The sequence below is a fragment of the Loxodonta africana genome, chromosome X (genome assembly GCF_030014295.1).
Source record: "Loxodonta africana isolate mLoxAfr1 chromosome X, mLoxAfr1.hap2, whole genome shotgun sequence".
Taxonomy (NCBI): Eukaryota; Metazoa; Chordata; class Mammalia; order Proboscidea; family Elephantidae; genus Loxodonta; species Loxodonta africana.
Window position 1 is genome coordinate 155,728,787 of NC_087369.1, and position 12,311 is coordinate 155,741,097.

The 12,311-nt window shown below is 41.5% G+C and overlaps 1 protein-coding gene across 2 annotated transcripts in view; it reads right to left on the bottom strand.

Annotated features, from left to right (window-relative positions):
- Positions 1 to 1,995: 1,995 nt before the first annotated feature.
- The window catches only part of GPC4 (glypican 4), a 115,513-nt gene continuing 105,197 nt past the window's right edge, over positions 1,996 to 12,311 (bottom strand). For both annotated transcript variants that reach the window (XM_003420844.4, XM_064277596.1), the window contains exons 5-9: positions 7,374 to 7,504; positions 7,135 to 7,281; positions 5,734 to 5,870; positions 4,680 to 4,855; positions 1,996 to 4,584 (exon numbers count right to left, since the gene is read on the bottom strand). In XM_003420844.4, the coding sequence (XP_003420892.2) occupies positions 4,385 to 4,584; positions 4,680 to 4,855; positions 5,734 to 5,870; positions 7,135 to 7,281; positions 7,374 to 7,504 (791 nt within the window). In that variant the 3' untranslated portion in view covers positions 1,996 to 4,384. The remainder of the gene's footprint in view (positions 4,585 to 4,679; positions 4,856 to 5,733; positions 5,871 to 7,134; positions 7,282 to 7,373; positions 7,505 to 12,311) is intronic.

Below are 12,311 nucleotides of genomic sequence, written 5' to 3' on the forward strand. Positions count from 1 at the left end.
TGCTTCAAGGCATTTGGTCTTCAGAAAAGCATTAAACATATTTTAATAGGTTGTGAGCGAAGTCCAGGTCAGAACAACTCCTTTGAACCATTCCCAGGCATTAATATTGGTACTAATGTGCTGGGTTCTAGGAGGATCTTCTCAGTTGTGTTGGCCAATCTCTTCTGCACTGGTAATGATATAAACACTACTAAAAATGAACCTTCATACAGTTTGCGCTCAAAAACTATTTGGTGTACAGCTCATGGCAACCCCATGCGTGCTTAGAGTTGAAATGTGTTCCACAGGGTTTTCAATAGTTGATTTTTTTCGAAGTGGATCACCAGGCCTTTTCTCTGAAGCACTTCCGGGTGCACTCAAACCTCCAACCTCGGGGGTTAGCAGCCAAGTGTTTTACTGTTCGCATCACCCAGGGCTTCTCTGATTGTGCACGTGGGGATTATAGCATTATGTCAAACTGCTTCTCCTTCAATGTCTTTTTTTTTCTTCCTAGACTACCTAGATTGTCATTACTTGCGACCTAGTTGATTCTGAGTTATGGTGACCCCGTGTGCGCAGAGTGGAACTGCCCCATGGTATTTTCAATGTTGTGATCTTTCAAAAGCAGATCACCAGGACTGTCTTCCAAAGCACCTCTAGGTGGTTTCGAACCAACAACTCTTTGGCTGGTAGCCAAGTTCTTAACCGTCTGTGCCACTGAGGGACTATTGTGGGCCCAAATGCAGCAAAAACTCAAATGTGGTATCACTGAGAAGCCATGATTTTAGAATAGAAATCCTAAACTTAGTATGTATCTGTATCTTTAGGGCCCCCTGTTTGGTATTTTTTTTAATTACCCTACAAAAATGGGATATTATGGGGCATAATATACTACCTTTTGTTTAAGAAAAAAGGGAAAAAAAGAAATATCTGTATTCAACGTGTGCTTGATATGTATATAGAGACTTTGGAAAAAACATAACTATTAACAGTTTACTTGGGGTGTGGGGGTAACTGGGCAGATGGGTACAGAAATGGGGGGAAAACTCACTGCATACCTTTATAAATGTTTTGGTTTTTAAACTCTGCCAGTATATTACCGAATTTTTAAAAAATAAACAAATAAATATTATATGGCATTTGCTTTACCGATAGACTGGAATTCCTCTGTGGCCATATCTCAGCTTTCAGGTATTTTTAACATAAATAAAATGGATTCTTCGAAGAAAAGAATTAGGAGTTTAAAAGTAGGAACTGAATTTATAAAGTAGATCACGGAATGTATAGTTATATTTTTTCCATTAAGTTGTAAACTGGAGGAATTTTCTGAGAGGATTTTTATTTCAAAAACATTGGAAAGTTGTATTTGGTACTTTGACATTTGCTTGAGAGTGAGATGTCTCTCTCAAGCACACACACAAACACACCCATACCCACCCCCCCCCCAGTAGGTATTGCTATTAACTCACTATCCGTTAGTTATCCAAATAGACACATTCTGTGACTTAACCCCCTGCCAAAACAAACGGGAAAGCAGAGTTTGGTGTAGCACTACCTACCTGTTTTATTTTGGTTCTGTAATCACAAACGACAATTTTTCACTTCATGTAAACTGTTAGGTTAACTAACACTCAGTAACTAAAGTTTAAAAACGTCAAGTCAATTATCTGCACTTTTTTCTTGTATCAGAATAATACATGCTAATTATTATTTCAAAATGAAATACAAATCTAAGGGTCCTAAAATGATTTTCTTGAGGTACAGAGTACGTTAAGTGTTTGAAAGAAAAATAATTTATAAATGACTCTGTAAAACATAAACCCTTCATAAACTACTGAGACTTAGAAAAAGTCAGGTCCTCTCCTAACAAGGCTTTTATTCTACCTCATGCTCTGAACCCTTAAGGTTTTAAAACATTCAACTTGTCTTTATTACTCCTTTTCTTTTCTTTTTTTTTGTTGTGGGGGGAGGTCTGCCAGCTGGTTAGAAGCCAAGAATTATTCAGTCAGACCTGAATGGAAAAATCTGATTTGTTTATTTCATAGTTCAAGTTCAAAAGAAGGAGACAATTTAAATAATAAAAGGGTAACAAGAAAAAATGCAAAGAAAGAAAACAAATCGGTAAGAGTCCAGAAGAACCTTCAAGAATATTTAATTCGGAAAATGTTATTGGTTTAGAGAACTTGACTGAAAGAAAACAGCTGGGCAGAGTTCAAGGTTTTAAATTAAAAACAATCTAACAAGGTCTATGGACTCTTAGAGCCACATTTTGGAGACCAGATTCATTTCTACCACGTAAAAGTAATCGCAGTCTAAGCTAAAAAGGAAATTCCTCACAACTGAGGTAGTTACTAAACATCAGCACATTTCCAAGGTCTCACAAGGCAGCTTAGCTATTTACAATCCATTTTTCCTCATATATAATAAACGGAGTGCCTTTGCAATTTTATGTTTTCTGTGATTTGTTTAAAAAAAAAAAAAAGACCACTCATACACACCAGCCAGAATATGCCTATTTTATTAACATCATGCCTTAATAAATAACTGGCTACTTCCAATAAAATTAAGCCTCTGTTTACAACTGCCCCCAATATTCCATTTTGACCATTCTGCAGAATTCGGTGTAAAAAGTTGAACGAAACGTAGACCCTGAGCTATCAAGTAATTATGTTTCAATATAAAAATAGAGGATTACTCTTACAACTGAAGCTTCAACAATAACAAAAACAACCTCTTTGTGGGTTTTGGCTTCTATAGAATTGGTTGGGAACATAATGGCTGTCTAAAAGCAGGAAGAGACTTACAGGAATTAGTCTGAGGACTTTTGGTAACACCTTTTAATGTGATTCGTTACATTCTCATAGTTTTATGAGCTGTCATTTGGTAAGGATGCAAAGAAAGCTTCCTAAGGGGCCAAGGCAGTTGTTAGTCTTTGCCCTGGGACAACAGATACGGCTTTTGCCAGTTCACCCAAGTGGCTAATTAGGGGTCACCGCTAAGATGTAGTCTTCTTGGCTCTACCTATCCCCATCCCGCCCCTCCCCCTGAAAAAACAACAACAACAACATGTGCAAAAATCTGGACACCCAGTTCTCTCCCACGTGGGCTCCTTGGCCGACAGGGTAGCACAGCTGCAAACCACTATAAGCCCTTTGCCTTTCTGATCAGAGGGGGTGGGGCAACGCAAAGACTCAACTAAGACACTTCAGAATCTCTTAAAAACAACAACAACTGGGATCCAAAAACAAATGCAAACACAGATGCACAGACAAAAACTTCACTCATGAGTTTGATAGCAATTTCCTAAGCCCAGGCTGTACCCTAATTCTGGCTAGCCCCCAGACAGCTCCAGCCTGTACATGGCTGGGTTTGAAATGTGGACCACAGTAATAAAGGGGACCAAATGAGATTGTTGGTCACTTATGCTATTGGGATACCAATGCAAAGAGGGTCAGTGTGGACATGAACACCAGCACACAGTGGCTTGCTAACTTGCCTGGTTTAAAAAAAGAAGAAGAAAAACACCCCCAAACTAAGTGTGAATATGTAAATACCTGGGCCTTCCTAAATGCCTTAGATCTTCTGAGGGAAAATGTATCCAGAATCTTCCTGAATGGGCTACACACTTTCAGTATAAGCAGGTTCAAGATACAGACCTATGTGTGATTTTAGCTTATGTAATTCAACCCAACTAAACGAGCAGTCTGCAGTCTCTTCTGATAACCAGCTATAAATGAAGCATAACCTTCTTGTATTAATGCTTGAATCCAATCTGGCAAGTGGTTCAGAAGCCACTTGTGCCTTCACATTCTGTCCTAACTTAATAATTATAATAAAAAAACAAAACCACCCCCACTTTTCTCCAGATAAGGCAACTAAAATAACAGGGATAAATGGAAATTTGACTGCTTGTTGGGCTTTTTTCTTTTAATACGATAACATGATAAATAAAACCTGCTTCTGTACAGCTATTTAATATTTCAGAAATACGTAAATGTTACATGCCACGAAAGGACCCTGGTTTTCTTGTAAGAAACAAGGTGAGCCCATAATGGGGGGGGGGGAACCCACAAACAAAACAAAAAAAACCCAACAACAAACAAACAGTAGAGTGATAAAATCACAAATACACAACTAACTACAATTCTGTACCTACACTGTTAGCCACGTTTAACATGAGTCTGGGGGAGCAGGGACCAACTTCATGTACAAGTCCCTTGTCCTTGCCCAGAACTGAAAGAAAAAACAAAGTCAGCATTTTTTTTTTAAACCAGTGGCCACATAGTAAAAACTGTACAACACTTTCCATTCATTTAAAAAGCAAAAGTCACTAGGATGGTATAAAAGTGATAGCCGGTGCCTTTCCACTCTTTGACGATGAATGCTCTGCTTCCAACGTTGAGAATTATCTCCACTCTCTCTGCATGACCAGGAACAAGATGCAGAGGACAGGGAGGAGGTAGGGCTGTGCCTCCAGGCGGGCACCAGCGCTGTCGGCTGCTTTTTTCTCATTGCCAGAGTGGTTGGTTCCATTGTACTCAGCTTCCGACGGGCACCGCTGATCCTCACATCCACTTCCACTTCCTTCTCCACTGTTTTCATCACCTAGTTTTTAAAATATGGAAGAGAGAGTTCATTCCAGTTGTGCTCATCACAAGGCATACCAGAACAATTTGTACTTTCAAACCACAAATGCTTACTGAGGTCAATGAAGTCCACATCATTGCCATTGTAAGCATTTTTCATTTTATTGGTCATAACTCGAAGAGCCATGATCTGACGAAGGATCAGCACGTCCGGTTTGCTGGTATCCACCTGGACCTCCGGGTTATTACCCTGGTTGGCTAATCCATTGCCTGTGACTGCAAACAGGTACCTGCCATGAGAAATGACCCCAGAGGGATGATCAGTAAAGCAAAATGTTATTGACGATTAGTAGAGTCATACCTAGATGCTAGTATTTTCCACTGGGCACAAATATCTGGAAGTTATACAACTTCTAGTAAACTCCTCTTATTATTTTTCTTTTGCCTGTGTGTATGTCTTATTTCTTCAATTTCCTTTTGGAAAGCTACACCTTTTGCACAGGTTGGTGGGTCAGAGGAAAATGCTGCCAGAGCAGGTACTTGCCTAAGTTACTGTGTAGGGAGAGGTACAGGGCTCCTTCAAATAAGAGGATAAGATCATTTGAGAAATGTTGCTTTAGGAGGCCAGGCCATTGGACCAAGGACCACAGGTATTAAATATTCAAAAATATAATGACACTATTGGAACAGCTTGATCTCTAGCTGTAGCCCTAATCCCAAAATATGACACTGTCACAGATTTTCGACCCAGAACTATTCTGCAAGCAGCTGGGTGCCTTCACAATATTTCTAAGGCAGAAACCATTCTCAATAAGGTCAAGAAGCCTTCCATGACGTTCGTTACTTGTCGTCAGGTGCCTTCGAGTTGATTTTCATCTCATAGTGAGCCCATGTGAGAGAGCAGAACTGTCCCACAGGGTTTTCTAGGCGGTCATCTTTACAGATTGCCAGGTCTTTCTCCTCTGGAGCTGCTGGGTTTGAACCGTCGACCTTTTGGTTAGTAGCCGAGCATTTAACCACTGTGCCACCAGGGGTTCTCCATGTTCTTAATACCCACTGGGAACTGCTTAATGATGCCTCAGTTGGCCACTGAGAGAACCCCCTCTGAATGTCACCCGAGCATCTGGGAAGGGAGCGATTATTGCAAATCTGTTGACAGGAGGCCGACCTGCTTTTGCCGTTTCCATTCCAGCAGTCATCCTCATTGCCGTTGCCCGCAGCCATCCTCTCATCATTGCAAACATTGCTCGGAAGAGAGGACCAGAACTTCTTGGCCTGTTTCAGTTTCTCCTTGACATCAGTAACCTAGTGAAGAAAAAAGAGAGCTCTGTAAAACAATACAAAATCACCAACAGATGGGCCTTTTTCTCACTTCCATGACATGCAGGAATACGCAAGTCATTTTCAACTTTAGTCAGAAGATACCACACAGATCAATTTTCTACTTAAAAGTATAACATCATGTAAATGAAGCAATACTAAAAATGCAAGCCCTGAAGGATTTGCCTATACCCATGTCCACTCTGCCTCCTCATAATAACTACTGTCTGAAGGACAACCAAGTTCTCTGCCTCACAAATACAATGATCACACACACAGTCTCTTCTCATAAGGCTGTTACAGTAAAGGTCAAGTTTATATATAGGAGTCTTGGTGGTGCAATGGTTAAGTGCTTGACTAGTAGCTGAAAGATTGGTGGTTCGAACCCACCAGTGGCTCCACGGGAGAAAAGACCTGCTTATCTGCCTAGAAAACCTGACGGGGCAGCTGACTACTCTGTCTTACACGGTCAAAATCGACTCAATGGCATGCAACAACAACTCTGTGAAACTTGCCTATCATTGCTCTCTCCCTATCCACCCCTGCTTCCTCAGGCTTTCTCTTCCGTGGTCCCTCTTGTTGTTGATCCCTGACACATGGTGACCTCATATGTTATAGAGTAGAATTGCCCCATAGGGTTCTTCTTGCCTGTAATCTTTACAGAAAAAGGTTGCCAGGTCTTTCTCCCGTGGAACCACTGGGTGGGTTCGAACTGTCACCCTTTTGGTTAGGAGCCAAGCGCAAACTGCTTATGCCACCCCGGCTCCTTGTGATCCTTCTTACTATTGTACTAATATTCCCTACATTTATTCAGACTGGTACAGTGTCTAAAGGAATGTATATGTATCTTCTTTCTCTTCTTCCATCCTAGCATTTACTGCATTACATGATTTCGTAAGGACATCTGCTTCTCCTTCTTGGTTGGAGCCTTTTGAGAGCAAGGACCTGTCTTATCCGTCTGAGCCTCCTAGGCCCAGCGATGGGCACATAGTAGATACTCAGTAAAAATACGTTGAAATGAAAGGGAACTTTTCAGATCAGACTTATTGCATGACCTTTCCTTGACTGTGTATGAACTTCCAGAGCTAGAAAATGAAAAAGGCAGAACTACTGATGTACACATATCATTGGCTTGAAGAGTTTTAACTGAAATACCCTAACTTGTAAGCCTGCCAACTAAGAATTCATTTCGTGCAAATGTTTTCAGTTCTCTTTCATCAAAGCAGCCCATTCCTGCCAAAGTGCTCACCAGTCTGTCCAAACTCGTGCCAGCCGCGGTGGTCGGGCGTTCCTCAGGGTGATATGGTCGGAAGCGAGCACTGAAGGCAGTCTCCGAGATGGACCGGGAAATCCGGCCTGCTGGGAGGGGATTAGGGGCTCCACACCCCTGGAAAACCTGCAATGGAGTAAGTGTGGTCATATTAGGGGATCACAGCACAAGCTGGAAGGGGCTTCCAGCTCTTCTATCCAGTCTCCTGCCTTCATTACCTTCTGAGATACCTGCACGCTATTTTCCTGCATGTTCATGATCGCATCAGAAATCTTCACATCGATGGGATCCATGACCGATTCAATGTTGAAAGGACCCTCTAGCCTCTCCGCCACCAACAGCATGGCATCTAACATGAGGTTCGGGGGAAAATATGGCAGCATAAAAAGTAAATCATTAGCTTGGCCTTGGGTAGTCATTCTGATTATTTTACTGGCATTGTTTCCTGTAGCGGGTAGAGGTGGGGGAAGTCAGGCATCATAACAGAGTCATGTTTTTACATCTATTCCCATTACACCCAAGTGCATTTAGTCACGATGTACCTCCCTCTAAAGTGCAAAACGCCAGATGAATGCTTTGTTCTACGGCTAGGAACCTCAACCAGGAACATTCCATTATACGGATTACTCATTCCTACGCGTGTCAGCGGCTGTCACTAGAAGGCTCTGAGCTAGCCCCCAGGTGACAAACCTAAGGCTGGAGGCTGAATAACATGCCAATTCTCCCAGAGACGTCCTAGAATCTTTTCATTTCAGGTTCCATTTACAGGCATCAACAACAAAAATCAGTTCAAATCCTGGCATACAAGTTCTTTCCTTTCATTTTTTTTTTTTTAATGAAACCCTTTCAGATCCTTGCATGCACAGTTAGAAAACACAAATGAAAGTGTTCTTAGGAACTCAAATGACTTTTTGAAATAATGAAAGCTTGAAAAACATGATTTTCGTATTAACAGAAACTTCCCAATTTTACATATAAGGGCCTCGATGTATTTGAAGGTAAAACACACATCTTACCCCACTTATTTTCATTAGTGTGAAAGGATAACACAAGACACAGGACACTAAAAGTACATTGTACTGCAACTTACTTTTCAATGTGGGAGGGAGTCTACCATTTTCCAGTAAGCATTAAATCCCTCAATCAAAATATACTCTACTTATTTTCTTGCCATATATGGTTGTTGGGATTATAAAGTTTTATATTATTTTTGCCTGATACCTATTGTGCAAAATTTGAAATTACTTGGAAATGCAGTCCCAAATGAAGAAACAGATGCTTCAGTAATGACAAGGAGTGCACATTTAAACTTGATGTTCCCCCTTTACACATCAGTGCTTAAGATGGAGCAAGAGAAGGCAGAGTTAGCCCCACGTTATCCATTGCTTTCAGGCAATCCAAGACTGCTCTAGAAATAAGGACTAGTTTCCAGAACACTGTGTTGTGTGTCCTTCTCAAAGAACACCGCAGGCGCAGGCCCACTGCTGAAATTTTATGGCTACTTTCTAGTGGGAAGGGGTTTCAGCATCAACATATCAATGAAACCAAATCTGGTCATCAACCTTTCACCTTCAACCTAGAACAAATGCAATACAGCATCTTAAAGCACCGGGTCATTTCTCTAAACTACAATTCCGATGTCACAAACCACAAATAGACTTCCGTGAAATGCAATTTTTTTAAAGTAATAACAAATGAAGTTTCAGATGGCATTGTGGTAAACGCCAATAAAGTGACGCTTCAACCTTCTAAGTAAAGGCTGCCAGCATGAATATACCATTGTACTGGAGAGAAAAAAAAATGCTTTTGAAGTGCTAGCAAAAGGAGACTTTTGTAAACAAGTGGAGCACAACTTAAATGTGTTTATCATTGTCAAAGCTTAGGCGCAGCGCTGTACAGAAAGCACATTCCTTCAGAGCTGAGAGGAAGTCGCTTGCTCCAAATAAAAATATTATGAATAGATAGATAATAACCACCCAAATGCAGAGGTTTAAACAAGAAAAAAACACTGCATTTTGTAACTACTTATTCCACTAGCGGCGAGGAGAGGCCGGATCACTAATATGTGAAAGACTGAAAGGCAACATAAACCCCAATTCTTCTGGCTGTTTGGTGGCTTTGTAAACTCTGAGTCAGCCGGCCATACACCAGGGCCTGGGAATGGAGAGTGAAGTCGGGCCTTTGTTGAGGCCGGTGCCATGGCGTTGCATGTTGCGCGGCTGAGGAATGTGAGTGAAGAGGCCTTCTCCTTGCAGCCCGAGAGCCAAAGCTGCCTCTAACCCCTGGGGAAAGTCATGATTAGCTATCAATCGGGCTTTTCCGTGGCAGCAGCCAGCCCTGATAAGAAGCCCCAAGAGAAATTCAAAGATGGTTGGTCGGTGTTTTTGTTTCCTTTGGTGAATCTAGGCCACGAGTCTTTTATTTGTGGAATATCCGACTGGCTCCTACCTCCTGCCAGGAACTGGCTGGTGTCCCCGCCAGCAATCCCTGCTGGCAGCAACATTTGACATTAAAAAGGTTGGCTCTCAGTCAAACTAATGTTAACACAGCTATGTATGTGATGGAGAACAAGCTGCACCTAAGCGAGTTATTCCCTTCTGATGTTTCAGAAACAGAGCTTTTTTTTTTCTTTTTGGTGTTGGTGGTGTTGGTAGTGGTGGTGAGGCCATCTCTTATATTTTTTGAACTTAAATTGGTTTCATATAACCAATTGCTTACACTGTCTAGGACAAGGTGTACTATTTGGATCTATCTTGATAAAGGTTGACAAAACTTCAACATTTACTAAAGGGTGACACTTTGTGGCAGTATACAGATGTCCTGAAAGAGATAAAAGGGAGGGAACTGCAGCAAGGAGGCAGGTTGGAAAAACCCATCCTTGGTCTCTTAAAGGGTCTAGTCCAACGGCATCATTTTAGTGCACTGAGTCGCCCCCCACCCCCCAGCAACAAAGCCTCCCCTGCTCACTCGAGATTTTGCATTGTGCTGCCAAGAATCAGAAATGCACATCTTCAGCCTGACAACCTGACTTCAAGAACAAAAGGCAGTTTCCCAACTTAACCCCAAGATCTGATGTAAAGAAGGGGGAAAGAAAGTCCTTGACCATTCATTAACTGCAGTCATTTAAAGGGAAAGAAAAATTCCTTGCAAAGAAAAAGACGAGGGGGAAAAAGAAAGCATAGCAGTGACATGTAAATTAGGATGGAACTCTACAACCTCAGAGCAGATTAATTAAACCCTGGTAAAAATTTCATGAAAATGCACTGGAGATTAACAATGTCTTCTATTACTCCTAGTCTCTTATACCAGCTTATTAGAAAATAGAGATTAGCCCCATGATGTTAAAAACAAGGTTTGGATATAGTTACACACTTTATCCCTGCAAAAAGTATCATTTCAAATAACGAGAAAATTGATGCCGAAATTCTATCAATGTCCACTTGGGTTTAATTTTGTTTCTTCAAAGATAAGAAGTGTAATTTAAAAAATATCACATCAACAATGAAACCTGCCTTGTTTTAGAGGAGATGGTTGAGAGCATTAAGAAAGCAAGCCAGAGGATGGTTTTGATTTGATCCAACCCAGTCCCAGTGCCGTCGATATGGACCTGCAAACTCTTGGAAAAGTATATAGATTAAATTTATATTTTAATGCCAGGTTATGAGGATTTTAGTAACCTTTCTTCTGGACATGTTAGGATAATGGAATAGTAAGTTCGAGGGACAGGCCCTTCTTCACATTATTCCTGATGTGTCTATGCAAAAGTTAGCAAAACCAGATCAGCCTCCTACCTTTTTGTAGTCTCTGCTAAATTTGATTGTACTGCAAATATTTCTGAAATTGTGGTTTCCCCATTCAGAAACCCTGGTGGTGTAGTGGTTAAGTGCTATGGCTGCTAATCAAAGGGTCAGCAGTTTGAATCTGCCAGGCGCTCCTTGGAAACTCTATGGGGCATTTCTGCTCTGTCCTGTAGGGTCGCTATGAGTCGGCAATGGTTTGCCCTCCCATTCACGTTGGGCATGATGTACCATAGGGGTGTATGTGTGTGTGTTTGCTGGTATTACGCCTGCCCTTTCATGGGGTTCTGCTTTTCTGTGTGTAGATGGTTTTTTTCAGGTCTTCTATCTTTGAGCTATTTAGGCTACAATTGTGCCGAATTGTGCTTAATACTCACATCCACCCCCACCCCTGCGCCCCGTGTGTCACTGTTCTCAAGAATCTGTTGAAGCCAATTTATTGATGCAGTTTCAAACAGAATTAATATGGTAATTAGCTCTCATGCAGACTAGAAAGCATTCCCCAACCCGCACCTCCCCGCAACCCTAAAAAAAAAAAAAAAAAAAAACAGAAACAAGCCAGCAAATTGCATGCACGTTCCCACGATGTGGACAAAGTAAGTGAAAAATAGGTGCTTAGAAAGAAACTCAAATTCTACAAATTATGCAAGTGAGGCTGAGGGATGGGGAGAAAAGTGAGTTGGGTGTTATGAGCTGTTAGTATATATGTGCGGACCCACTAGCACATGGCCCGAGGGCTCAGGATGAAGATAAGTACCCAGGAGGCATCAAGTTAGCTGATGACCAGACATTGAAATTAAGGACCTTGTTCACAAATCATAATTAACTCTGTAAAAGACTGGCCACTACATTTACACTGAGTCTGGGTTCCAGTCATGGTTTTCTAGGTGGAAGGGACATGTGGGAACGCTTACCTCTAAAATTATCATGGTAAACGTCCTTCCATTTGCACCAGAGCAGCCTGGGTGGCTGAATCCTCTGCACAGGCAGAACCCCTGATTTCCACCATCAGATTTTCACCTTTCCCAAACACCAAGTGAATATCTGGCCAGTTTGCAGAAGAGTCGGCTGCAGTGCAACAGCTAAGACATTTTAAAAGCCACTTCCACAGCTCAGGAACAGCTGTACTCCAGCACCTACATGGATACACGCTTATGATGTATAACTAAAACTGCCCTTTAGGGGGGAAATATCAAAAAAAGCACTTTCCTCTTATTAAAACTTGGTCATCACTGTGTTTAATGTCTTCAGAAATGCCGCCATTAATTCCAGGGGAACGTTTGCGTGTAGAATGGTACGAACCTTGAGCATAGTTAAGACACCAGCAAACACTAAATCACGAACAGGATTTTTCATAGC